We start from the raw sequence: 13,802 nt of genomic DNA, 5'->3' as shown, positions 1-13,802 counted from the left end.
TAGCTGTTGTGGTATGAGGTGTATATGTTGCGTATAATGTAAGTGGTGTGACATATTAATCTCCTTGTTCATCTTCTACTCTAAAAAATGTGATTTCAGTTGTGATTAGCACTGTGAAATGACACTTCTCTATGTAGTTATCACTTACCTCACCTGATGCAAGCTGACAACAGCGGACCATTACTAGGATGACAACCTTCAAATACTACATGAACAGTTAGTGCAAGTCTCATGAGCACAGCAGCAGCATCTCTATAGAATGCTTTTTCACTTAAAGCTGGGAACTTACCATGGGAACGTGATTAAAAAGACCTGTAGAAAAATAAAATCTACTAAATGCAGTCATCATCTTGTGGTAATTAATTTGGCTTTCCCCTTTAAACCATAGTCATTAGCTGTCATTCTTTTTGTGGTTTTTAACAGGTTTTATGGGACTGTTTTGAGCCACATGTTTTATTAATCCAAAAATTCTATTATTATCGTAGCCTTTTTTTCTGGTTAAAAGTAGACATGTTTCACTTCATCTCTTTCCTGCTTGCTGTGTGAATTAACCGAACTTAACCAAAAGTTGTCATGTACTTGAAGTATATAGATCTGTTATGACTGAGGTCTAAACTATGTAGACCTGATATCCTCAGGTCTGTAATGAAGCCATGTCTGATAAATGAAAGAAGTGGTATTGGAAAGAAAAATAAAGCAAATAAAATAGTGGTACTTCAGGAATTAGGTTTATTTGATGAAAGAAATAATAAAGCATCATCTATTACACTACCCATGTCCATTTTGAGGATTTAAAAGTGAGACTGATGACACAAAGTGGGTAAATTCTTTGGAATACAAGCCTGTATCTTCAGACACCATTCATGGACAAACGTCTTTGGAGTCTTCAATCTCACTTTCTCAGTGGACATCCCCCATAAACCAGCAGTTATCCCACCTGGTGCATCATATAAGATCTTGCTTTATTTTTCCTTGTATGTCTTTCTCTGCTGTGTCCCAGGGTTTTTTTAATATCCTGCCTCTCCCTTTCTTTCCACTAAGTGCTGTCGTTGGCTGGTTAACCCATTGACTGGTTGACATGCTACGCTTACCCCATGAAGGGGTCATTAGGGCCCTGTCGGTTACATAATCTCTGAATGAATGGTAAGAAAAACAGATATGAGCTGCATAGTTGACAGTATAGATTACAGTCAGGAATCAAAGCAACCAGGGTATTTGCCTTGTCTGATGAGCTTTATCGTGTGAATATCAACAAAAGCTGTTTTGTCTCCATTTTTTACAATCTACTCTTTTTTCCCTTGTCTGTTTTGTTAGAAGTGAAAATGTATCTGTCATTCTCATAGCAATGACTTCAAGATTTAACTAGAGGGCTAACTTGTACTTTTTGTTAAGGTAATGTGACATAAGAATATCTTCCTCCTGGGCAGAAATCTTGGATAGGTTTTGATCCACTTTTTTTTGTGCAGCCACTCGATTTCAGTTTTAAACTGCTGCGAATTAGTTTTATGTCTCTAATAAAATGATTTCTCAGCTCCCCTGTGAATTTTCTGATGTGCCTACTATGGAACTTAGCAGGCTGTTCCGTATTCTTGCAGCTAGGAGCTTTGTTCAACTGCTTAATGTTGTATGTCAGGGTCACCTCAATTTTGTTGATTTTCTAGTCCTATTTAGCCCATTTGGATAGCATTACAGTTACACAACACACATCAAATGTCCTTTGCTATTCATAGTCTCAGCTAAATGAAGAAATGCTTAGAAGCTCATATAAAACCAAAAAAAAAAAAAAAAAAGGAAAATTCCTTTTTCATTACATTTATATCTGAATTATGCAGAAGTAAAGTAAATGCTTAAGGAAGTCATAAAACTCTTAGGACTTGCTGGTCTTTGAGGTTTGCTTCTATTTTTTATTGTGGAAATAGAAAACATCCCCCAAACACCCGGATTCTTAGCTGGGGTATCTGAGTGTGGAAGCATGGCTCTGTAGTGGTTTATCCTTGGGGAGGACATTTTTACCAGGAATTCTAGTCACTAGGAAGGAGACCAGGATTAGATTTGTTACTGAATTTGTTTTGCTTTGCCATTTTGTCACCAATTGGCAGGTATTCTATATTGATGATCAGCACTCTTGCATAGTGGCAATTAATTAAAAAAAAAAAAAAAAGCTGGAGGATTTGAAAGGGGAAAAAAATACCCTGCTTTGTAGATGTTAGAGAGAACAAGCAATTTCTTAACACCTTTTCTTCAAGGAGTTAAGATGAATAACGTCTTTGAACAAATATTTCAAACGTGTAGGGATTTTATTAAAAAGTAAAAAGATGAAATCCTGTGTAAATTGTTTAGAACATTCCTAGTGAAGACATGTTGATTAATAAACATAAAAGAGGGAAGATGCATGTTAATTTGTTTACGTATAAGAGGCTTCTAGCTCATTAAAAGTCGTCTTAGCATTTAGCTAGTGAAGCAGTGGATAAAACCAGACATTGTCTTTAATCTTGTTGAGGACTGCAATATGAAAAAACGAGATTATTGCTAAATATGTGTAATAGCTCCATTAATGACAGTGTTTTGAAAACCTGGAGTGTGTGTCAACTCAGTGGTTTTGCTGTAATATGGTGGAAATTTGTGTTCACTTTTCTATCTCAATTGCTGGGACCAGGAGGACTGAAGAAGATTCAACTTCCTCAAACAACCACAATCTTTGGTTCTTGTATACAGATAGCCATAAGTTATTGGGTAAGATTTTGTTACATCTGATTTACAGCTGGTTATCAACTGAGAGATCTCTAGGAAAGCACAGATGCAGTAGGATATCAGCTGATGTGCCTCCTGTCTGTTTCTTTCAATTCTTTGCTAAACCACTACTACAAACTGAGGTATTTGCACTATTTAATTTAGATGTAGTAAAAAAAAAAAAAAAAAAGAAGCTATTAAAAACTAATGTTTATGGTAAAAAAACCTTACAGACTATTTTAAAGGAATTGGAATATTATCTTAATGCCCTGGCTAGATAGAGATTGAGTAATTGCATTCAGGCTAACTTACAAACAAATGAATAAGAAATAGATGAAGAACCACCTCACACTTTTTCTTTGTATAAGCAGTCCTGGGAGAAAACCACCATGTATTTGCAAGTTTTCCCTGAAATTGCCTTTTCTTTTTAGTTACTTGTTTTGGGAAGGTTTTTGCTCTAAAAGTGTTAATGCAAATGAATATTGGACATATTTATTTTTTGCAAGCACGAGATAGGTGGAAAAGTAAGTGTCATTTAAACTGTGCCGTGCACTTCGATTATTAGCATAAAAACTTTCTGCTATTTTGTTTGCGTTTCATTTTTCATCAAAGACACTTCTCTCTTTCTCACTGATTTTTCCAAGACCTATACTTTTATTGTCATTTGCAGTATGAGAGATAAACCAATGAATTTCTGTTATATGCCATACTTACAGAGCTATATAACTTCTTATAACTCATGTTACTTACTATTATAATAGGAATAAATAATTATACTAGAATTATGTTGATAATTTTGCAGATCCAATGCGTGGGCCACGAAAACTAGAGGTTGTGGAGATCAAATCTAGACAAATCACCATTTCCTGGGAACCATTTGGATATAATGTCACACGTTGCCATCGATACAACCTCACAGTCCATTACCGTTACCAGGCCGGAGGACAAGAGCAAGTGAGAGAAGAAGTAAGCTGGGATACAGAAAGTTCACATCCCCAGCACACAATTACTAATCTGTCACCGTACACAAATGTCAGCATCAAATTAGTACTAATGAATCCTGAAGGACGAAAAGAAAGCCAGGAACTTGTAGTACAAACTGATGAAGATGGTGAGTTTTTGTATTTACATATACGTATACATTGTACATGCATACTATCTGATAATCGGTACACTTTTTTTCTATATAACTGCATGTTCTACTTTCACTAAAATCTGTAACGTGTTTTCCACCAACTTCACCAATTTTAAGGCAGTAAAGGGACCATTGGAAGTGTTACAGTGATCTTTTATGTAAACTATAACATCACGCGTCATGTAATAGTTTCTTCATTAAATTCACAACTTCTGCTAGAACTATGTTCTGCCTCTTAAAAGTTACAGTATCAATTTGAAGAAATTTCAGGTGATTGTGCACAATATCCTCGTGTAAGCTTTTCTGTTGAGTGATATGCTTAACATTAGATACTTGTTTTTAATTTGCAGTTTCAGTTTCTCTAGCTTTGGCTTTCCAACCACTGGATGCTGTTAGTTGCTTATTCAGACAATATATTCCATATAAAGACATTTAAATATATAAATAGTCCCTTCCTTTCAGTAATTTTCAGATAATGTGTGGTTTTCAGATCTCATTTTTTTAATTTTGAGTGATAATGTAATTTGTGAGTGTCTTTTTTGAAGCATGGAGAGCAGAATTGGCTACTGTGTCTCTGTGATGCTCTAATAATATACCATCCTCCTAAGTCCTCTGTGGTATTACTGTGATTATACCTGCAGAGAGTTTAGTGGAGCTCTGTTAGCTATGATACCAAATGGGACTTCCTTGTTGAATTGGTCATGCACAAGAATCAGCTTCTCCTTTCCAGAACACTCTGTGCTGAGGTATAGCCCCTTAGTGCCTTTTACAAGTGTACCTTAGTTTTTTTGACCTTACTTTTAGCCATTTTAAAATTCATGTTGTTCAAAGAAACCACATGATTTATATAACAGATCTATCCTCCTCCCATTTTTATTGACTACAATCTGAACAGGAGTGACTCTGTATTTTCTTCCAGATCGATGATAGATTTACTGCAAACATGTTGGAAAAATTTCTAGAAAAAACTTCAGCAATGATTAGCTCCTCTTATAATAAATACTTCAATTCTGTCATTTAAACCTATTAAATCATTTAATATATACTGTATTGGTTTTGTGTAGTACTAATTTCTAATCAAAATATATGAGGAAATAAATTAAACAATTTAGGAATGTATAGTTGCTAATGCATCAGATTTGACGAAGCATAGCTAACAAAAAATTGTTTAATTAGAATTAATTTTGCTGTTATCCTCTAATTTTAATTCAGTTCAATTCTAGGATGACAAAGCTAAAGACCTTATTGTTATCTGGGCTGTTTACATATTTTCTCTAAAATTTTGTGTAATATTTTCTTATTCCTGGCCTTTATATTATTCCAAGACTTCGTAAAAACCAGCATCAGTGGTTGAGAGAATACCTTAGACAAAAATCACAACTTTTTAGTATACCATCCACTTTCAGTAAGGTACGTAAACCTGGATGTAACACAACAGAGTATACTGACCCAAATCACAGAACCATAGAATCACAGGATGGTTTGGGTTGGAAGGGACCTTAAAGACCATCCAGTTCCAACCCCCTGCCATGGGCAGGGACACCTTCCACCAGACCAGGTTGCTCCAAGCCCCATCCAGCCTGGCATTGAGCACTGCCAGGGAGGGGGCAGCCACAGCTTCTCCAGGCAGCCTAAGTAATCATCATAATTTTTCAGATCACGTAATCATGTAGGTTGCAAGGGATCTCCAGAGCTCATTTAGTCCAACCTTTTGGTCAGAGCAGGTCAAGTGAGAGCAGATTGCTCAAGGTCTTGTACAGTTGAGTTTTGTGTGTCTTCAAAGATGGATATCCCACAACCTCTCTAGGTAACCTCTGCCAGCGTTTGACCTCCCTCATGGCATAACTGCTCAGAGTTTATGGCCTTCTGATAAGTTTAGGGGGTTATGACAGTCTTTTACTGTACTTCCAACTTATTTACACTATATTTAATTCCTCTCCCTTTACACATAAGTCGTTAGCCCCGCGATTCTAGATGGGTTTTGCCAGTCCTCTCCTACTTGGAAGCAAGTTTAGTGCCCAGACTCAAGGTGCCCTAAAGGTGTAATCTTACTGGTCCATACAGGACTGGTAAGGCAGCACAGAAACCATCACCTCTGCTTGGTAGAGCAAGGGACACTGTGGAGAGCTATGGAGAGGTGATCATGAAGTCTCAAACCATGTAAACTCCCAGACCAACGGCATGGAGCAGAAGGAGGAGGATAGTGCTCTACCAGATCTCACAACAGGAAGGAGTCACCGGATGTCTTGCTTGCAGATCTTCCTGTTCTTTAACCATTCAAGTAAATCTCAGTAAGAGGTCTGAGAAGTTATTTCAACCACTGCAGCAAGTGTTTCCGCTTTCTTTCTCTAGCATGTGGAAAAGTGTATTTTACTGGATTTTCACATACAGGTTGTGGAAAAGTGCTAACCCATCAATGCCTGTTGCCTCACAACAGTCCTGTGTGCATTTTTAAGGATTTTCTTTTCACATTCCATTGCAAATGTTGTTACTAAAATGAAATCAGATACACATCCATGTGCTGTTTACACATCTTCTCTGGAAATTGCGTTGAGGTTAGCTCCGGGATAAGGTAGTTGTTGCAGAACAAACAGGAAAGAAAAGTAGATACCTGAGAGGAGTTTTCATACCATTTATCAGAACCTTCTGACATCCCTGACTCTTCAGAGGTCATTCTTATAAATTAAGAGACTTTAAGAAAAATGGATGGCATATTTTCAGTTTGGCTGCCTCATAATTTCCTTATGTGCACCGTGTTGTAGGTCTTCAGGCGTAATGTCAGTGAGCTACATGTGGCTCATCTTTCCAAGCTAGCCATTCTAGTTCAGTCTGTTGAAACTATACCTTGTTACTTCAGTGCTTGTCCCTTTTCATATATGAATGTTCAATATGTTTTTCACTATGAGACAGTAACACTACTGATAAGTAGGTATCACTAGTAGATTTTATTTACAAGAATTTATATTTGAGATATCACCCAGTTCCTTATAAAAAGCTGCTTAGTCGTTTTCTTTCATCAATAGTGTTTTACAGGTAATGTGCTATGCTCACTAATTCCTTCTTACACTGAAGGTGACCCACATGTTTCCTTAATGGCATTATCTTGTTAAATAAATCATTCTCCTCCTGAGATACACTGGCCTTTGCTTCAGTCTTGGGGGGAAATAGTAGTGGGATGGGTTTTATGCCTCAACAGTGCAAATATTAAGCAGAGTGTCTCGTTCTGAAATTTTTCTCAAAACAGCATTTTTTCCTTTTTTTATCCTTTAGTCCCGAGTGCTGTGCCACTTGAATCCATTCAAGGGAGTACCTTTGAAGAGAAGATTTTTCTTCAGTGGAGAGAGCCAGCGCAAACATATGGTGTGATTACTTTGTATGAGGTACCTAGCATTTTGCCATGTTTTAATTTTTATGTATAGTTTTGATTTTCAAAAGTGCGTAATTAGTAAGAAAATTAACATTTTTTCCAGTTTATGTAAAATGAATCTTCTTTTTGAAGATAGTAGTGCTTACAAAGTAACAAAATCAAATATATAATGTAGGTTTGAATTATGCAGGACCCAAAATGTCCATGGGTTATCAGCCTTAAGAAAACTGCTATTCTTAGAACCAAGTGGTATAGCATTCTATCTAGTCATGTGGATCAAATATTTAAAAGTTTGAAAGACAGATCTTAGTGATTTTTTTAAAAAAATAGGCGGCATAGCACAGTGATGACAGTCAACATCACGTTTCAATAGGACTCATTACAGGAAGCCTATTGTAATAGAAACAAGCAGGCATAATGAAAAAAAAATCTAGCGTTTTTAAAATTCAAATTCAACAAAATTGTATGTTGTTAGATGTCTAAAAATCACTGCTTTTCCTCATGTGGAACCTCTGCCTGAATACCTTTTAGAAAAATTGACAAAAGATTGCATGGATTAAGCTGCTGGGTAGTAATCACTGTTAAGCTTCTTACCTGACCTTACTACAAAATTGGTATTGAAGTGCTTTGTTTAAAAAAAAAAAACCACCACCTAAATGAGATACAGTGTAAAGGAAAAGTTAAATTGAATGATAACCTGTTGCTACCGTTTTGCAAACTGTTTTGTTGTATCAGGATAAAATGTTACCAAAAAATATGAATTGATTTTTTTATAAAGCTGACTACTTTCCAGCTAGTTCAACAGTTGCCTGTCTTCAGGGATCGGAATTTTTTAGTTAATATGTTAATGTTTTCATTGATGTTAGGCTTTGTGTACATAGAAGCAGACAGTGGTGAATCATCTTTCTGCTTACGGACACGCACGCGTGTCTACATTGCTGAGGAGCGTGTGCCCTGTATACGTGCAGTTCCTTCATAAATGTATACACATACAGAACTCCGTCAGCTGTAATGCGGGTTGTGCAGGTGTATTCAGAGATGGGAAAGAATAGCTTGGCCAGACTTTCTAAGGTAGTCAGGACTGCAAGTCTCTGAACATCAAAAGAACCTATCATTTCAACAGTGAAGAAAAGAAAAGAAAATACTGATACCTCCTTATACTGGTTATCTAATACACCCCAAAGCAGAGATGGAGGGAGCCAAGCAGTTGGTTAAATCAGAGGCTTGATTTAATTAATTTTTAAGTTAAAGATACTGACAGACTGATGCAACTAAACTGTCCCTTGTTTTAAAGATGCCAACTCAGTCCAGTCCAGTGGCTGAACAGACACCTAGTTGCTGAAAGCTTGTTTGTCAGTACTTTTTCTGCCCTGATGTTTGCTTATAAGCCTAAAATGTATCACAAAGTTTTTACAAATATGTCTGGTAAACTGCCTGGAGGCCCACAAATACACACAGTGAATCAAGGGACATTTTACCTATTTTAAATGTATATTATATAGAAGTATACTTCAGGTATATTTTAGCTAACTGAAGTAGCTCACAGGAGAAGACACGTTAGATGGAATTTAGGTACCTGTGTTTTATAGCTTGATTGAGACTAACCATGATGTCTCGATAGGCACCTCTCTGGCTGATCATTGTGCTGTCAAGGTAGTGCATCCAGCACAGCTCCAAATCACCCAAGCCTGAGAAGTGAAGTGTCTAGCTCCTGCCTACACCTTGTTGCCAGCCAAATCTTAGACAAAGAGGCATCTAAGCCTTGGCTGTGTGTACATCAACAATTCTGATCTAAAAAGCATAGCCGCTAAAGCTGCTCTTAGGCAAATATATGCCATATTTGTCATGTTCATGAAAATGATGGTGCTCATGGCATTCACCTTTCAGAGAACGGCCTAGCAGATGAGCACTAACCTAGCAAGGGGAAGGCCTGGGTAGGGGACGTTTCAGCCTGAGGGATTCCCTAGGTCATGAAAACCTGCCTACAGGGGAGTGACCCAGGCACAGAGCCACAGCAAGAGGTGAATGCTCCTTCCATTCACCTGTCAGCTGCCACCGGGCTGTACACAACCAGGGGTGAAAGAATTGTAGTGCCAGGAGGAAAGCAAGTACGAGAGTGCAGTGTACTTTAGTCTAGAGTTGAAGACACACAGCTTGGGGGAGGCAAAACTGCAAGTATGTAAGCCTGAGTCAGACCTAGGAGCATGGTTGCTCTTTCCAGGGCAAGCTCTTCAGCTGGTAGCTGGGACAACCTTAAGACTACAGCAGCAGACACCTTCTTTCAGCAGGAGGTCCCAGGGTCTTGATCCCAGCAGGTAGATGATGATGACAGGTCAAGTGCAGTCCTGAGTCTGCATCCCAGCTCCAGGAGAGGAAAGCTCAGTCTCACCTCTGTGTCTAGCATTTCCTGCTCTGAGTACCTAACTGTCGATGTTGTTAAAAATCCCGTAACTTACTCTGTTTTCTGGGGCCAGGCATTTGTTTTTAGTGTGTGAAGGAGACAGTTTTTCAATGTATGTGGAGGGAAAAACTGTGCATTGAATTATTAAAGTGTTCCTCACTATTGTGAAATTAAGTGCAAATCCAATTATTTTACCCATATTTAAAGAAAATAGCCTTTAGATGAAGAAACAACATAATGACAGATTATACTGTTTTGCTCCTCTATCACCAGTACAGGTCCACAGCTGTAGGAATAAAAGGATTAATCCTTTGGGCAAGGTTTCATCTAAATTTCATAAAAATAGTCAACATCCAATGAGAAAATGACCCTCGTGCCCTTTTTTTTTTTTTCATCACTGCAAAGCTGAACCAGCGTTAGCAATGGTGGACATAAAAAATTAGTTTTTTAAAAAAATAAGAACAGCCTTACAAGTAGGAGTGAAATACAGAAACAGTGGAAGTTCATTTTTAACCAGACTAAACACTTTTTTTCACGTGTTCTGCTTGATCCATGGAAGAACTTACTTCATTATGGAACACCAGCCACTTGACTACCTAATAACTAACACTGCAAAAAATTTGCAAGAATCTAACATAGACTGCAGAGTCTCCAATAGCCTGGTATAATTTTGAATAAAACTTTAGTAAGATTTTGAAAAATCCAGTTAAGAATTGTAGAAACATAGAAAACAGAGTTAAGGGGAGCTGCCAGAGGTCGTTTAGTTCCCATATCTGCAGCAAAACAGGATCAGCTGTATATAAAACATAGTCATGATGTAGTTAACCTGTCTTTTAAAATCTCCAAAAAAAGTTACGACCCACTTTCCCACAAGCAGACATAACAACACTTACCATCAGAAAGGGAAATTCTTTTGGACAATATGTAACCTTAATTTCTTTACTGATGAATGTTCTGATATTTGGTAGTATAATCTTCTGTCTTCTGTTGTAATTAGGAGGGTTAGTTGAGCGTTTTTTAAGGAACTTTCAGTTTGATTTATGGATGAGGAGTTGTAGAGGATCTGTCTATATCTACCAAAATCATGCCATGGTTTATCTAGGTGGTATCAAAGCTTTTATTACTAATTTTCAGCACTTTATTGGTGTTTTATTAGATGAGTCATATAAAAATCAATTTTCATTAAGTCAGAGGTTTTAGGAAATTGCAAGTGTTTAAGGTGTGTAATGCTGACACTTAGATGTTTCTGTGTATTGTTTTATGTGTCTTAATTATAATGATATGATAGAAATATAGCAAAAGGAATGTCAGTTATCACTTTATATAATGGGAGTTGGAATTAATTGCATACAAATGAAACTTTAAAAGTAAAAAGGAGGGATGAATAATTTTTGCTATATAATTTTTTTAAGGATTTCTTATTTTCAAATTCTCATTGCAGCGCATGGAAATCAGTAATTAATAAAGGAAGTCTGGATCAAGTTTTACTGTGAACTTATATTAACATTTCTAATGAAAACTAAAAATACAGTTTGATTCAAAGAAGGAACTGAGGATACAATATAAACTCTGCATATATTACTTAACAATTTCTCTCTCAAATGAGTATCTGACCTAGGTACAATATAACCTGAAAAATTCCAAATTAGCAATTACAATAGCTAAGCTTTAGACTAAAATACAAGCTTTACCCACTTTCTGAAAAATTTGCCTTAAGTTGCCCTTATCATCTTTTGCAGATAATCTTATTCAGAGCAAAGTGTAATTATAGTGAAAACAGCTGGAACTGGGGGCCACGCCTTCTGTTGTTCGCTTACCTGTTTTTACCTGGTTGTTTTGTTTTTGTGTTGTTGCAGATCAAAACCAACAGTAGGGTGAATTAAAAAAATGACACTGTTAAAGCCAGCATCTTGAAGGAATTAATGAAAGGCTGAACCCATCCTTTAGAGTTGTAATCTAGCTGCTTCTAAGTCTCTGTATCTATAAAAGTAATAACTCTTACCAGTTATAGCTGAGTTTCTGTGTCCCTTCGTGGGATTTGGGATTTGAAGAGTATAAGAGAGTAAGATAGCTTATCATAAAATGTCTGACAGTGCATACATCAGAAGGGTTTACTGGATAAAGATGCAATCTCTGTCCATCTGCTCAAGGCAGTTTATAACTTTTTTATTCTTTTGCAGATCACCTACAAAGCAGTCAGTTCCTTTGACCCAGAAATAGATTTATCCAATCAAAGTGGACGAGTCTCAAAGCTAGGAAATGAAACGCACTATCTCTTCTTTGGACTGTATCCTGGCACTACCTACTCTTTTACCATCAGAGCCAGCACAGCTAAAGGCTTTGGACCTCCAATCACAAATCAGTTCACCACTAAAATATCAGGTACTTGGTTAAAGAATATTATTGTTTGCTTGTGATAATGGCATGGGTAATTCTTCTGTTGTTTACTTCTTCTTCAGGGTATGACAAGCAGCGGATTGAAAAAGTAAAATACGTGTTCATCCTTGAAGGTGTCAAAATGACATATATCTGAAAAATTTCCAAGTGCTTAAACATCAGCTAGTACTTTGAAATTCCTGTTCGCAACTAACTTATCACCCAAGAAACCCTATGAATTATGTGCCTGCGGTCCGTGCCAGCTTCTGTTGCAACATTTAGCATAGGGTTTTTTGGACATGAGGATGAGGATCTCATTCAGAGCTTAGTCAGCCTTGACATGATTCTAAATTAGTACAGTAACGGTGCTGGAAAATCTCTTTAATGAGCCATGAACAATTGAGAGTAGAGCAGAAATACTATATGTCTAGCGCACGCTTAGGAAGTGTAGCTAACTGCCAGCCTGCGTATGTTCGTAGCAGGCGCGTGGACTGAAGTGGATATGAAACTGTATCCGACAAGAACATCAGGACTAGCGGTTTTCAGATAACAGCAGCATGACTCTGTCACTTCCACAGATCCATGTACAATATTTTAAAGCCCTCCCAGCGGCAGAGGAACACTTCATTTCTCTAGCTGATGGGATGCAATACTATTACATCCTCTAGAATCCTTGTGTAATTGATGACAAAATGTTTTGCGAAGTTACAGTTGAAATCCCTTTGCTCTTCACTTCTCTACAATCTTCTTGTGTATTAAACTGACAGTTGAACTATGGCCCCTTGATAATATTTATAAAAAATTGCCTATCTATTCGTGGTCAGCTGTGCTTTTCAGAAAGGATAAAGGAAAGCATTTGGGTACAAAATCTTCTTTCTCTTTTACTTGCATTCTGTATACTTTCCCCCATCATTCATTTTCCGTCCTCAGTGGAATGAAAAAAAGTAACAAGCGTTAATCGGAAATAGAGCAATTTCTTTTTTCTTATTATAGGAAAGGGCGGTTAATGCAAGGTGAAAATTACTGCCATTACAGAGGTTTGTAGAGGAAAAAAAAAAGTTTATTTTCAAGTTAGAAAATCATCAGTAGAGTTCGTTTTCCATCCCCTTCCCTGTACTGAGCAGAAACTTTCTGTATCAGAAATCAATTCCTGACACAGCAAGACTTGATATGAGTTAGGATGGCAGATTCTGCTTGTAAATATGTGTTACCAAAAGCAGAGCTTGTAGTGATGCATGCTATCAAAATTGATGGGCACTCTGTTAGAAGACTGTTTTCCGTTGCATATAACTTCATGAAAAGTCAGCTGTGTGGGCTGAAATTTTTTGTGCTGCCTTTCATACTAAGAAGAATTTCATGCATTTCAGGAACAGGCCTGGCATAATAGAAAATCCTGGCGACCAATACATTACTGAAGTGCTTTCAAACATGGATTTAAATATTTAGCAAGAAGAGAGACATTTCTCTGAGCCATCACTCTGAAAATCTGTCCAGATTTGGGCAATTTATAAATACTGTGGTTTGCTCACAAATGGTGGAAACTTGACAGAATTGCACAGCAAATATCACAGTAGATGCCGTACTCACTAAAGAGATTGAAGTTCTCCAAGCTTTTAGAGCCTTGCCTGTGTGTTCATCAACTCAGCATGGCCCAAGGCAGCTGTGGAGTCCCTAAGGGCCTTACCCTTTAGTGCAACTGCGCTTTATGCTGCTGAAGACCAGGGTGTGCAGCTGCAAAAACTATGAACAGGAAGAATATCTTCTGTTTTCTTTCTTTATTGATAAGCTCCTTC

At 37.2% G+C, this 13,802-nt stretch overlaps 1 protein-coding gene across 1 annotated transcript in view; it reads left to right on the top strand.

Moving 5' to 3' along the window:
- The window catches only part of PTPRM (protein tyrosine phosphatase receptor type M), a 475,520-nt gene that overhangs the window by 249,904 nt on the left and 211,814 nt on the right, over nt 1–13,802 (top strand). Inside the window, exons 8-10 of the mRNA XM_086472548.1 lie at nt 3,533–3,841; nt 7,136–7,245; nt 11,814–12,015. Of these exons, the coding sequence (XP_086328674.1) occupies nt 3,533–3,841; nt 7,136–7,245; nt 11,814–12,015 (621 nt within the window). The remainder of the gene's footprint in view (nt 1–3,532; nt 3,842–7,135; nt 7,246–11,813; nt 12,016–13,802) is intronic.

This window comes from Leptosomus discolor, chromosome 13, assembly GCF_034619465.1.
Source record: "Leptosomus discolor isolate bLepDis1 chromosome 13, bLepDis1.hap2, whole genome shotgun sequence".
In the NCBI taxonomy this organism is placed as follows: domain Eukaryota; kingdom Metazoa; phylum Chordata; class Aves; order Leptosomiformes; family Leptosomidae; genus Leptosomus; species Leptosomus discolor.
Note: the sequence above shows the minus strand (reverse complement) of the source record. Positions and strands in the feature narration are given on the sequence as shown.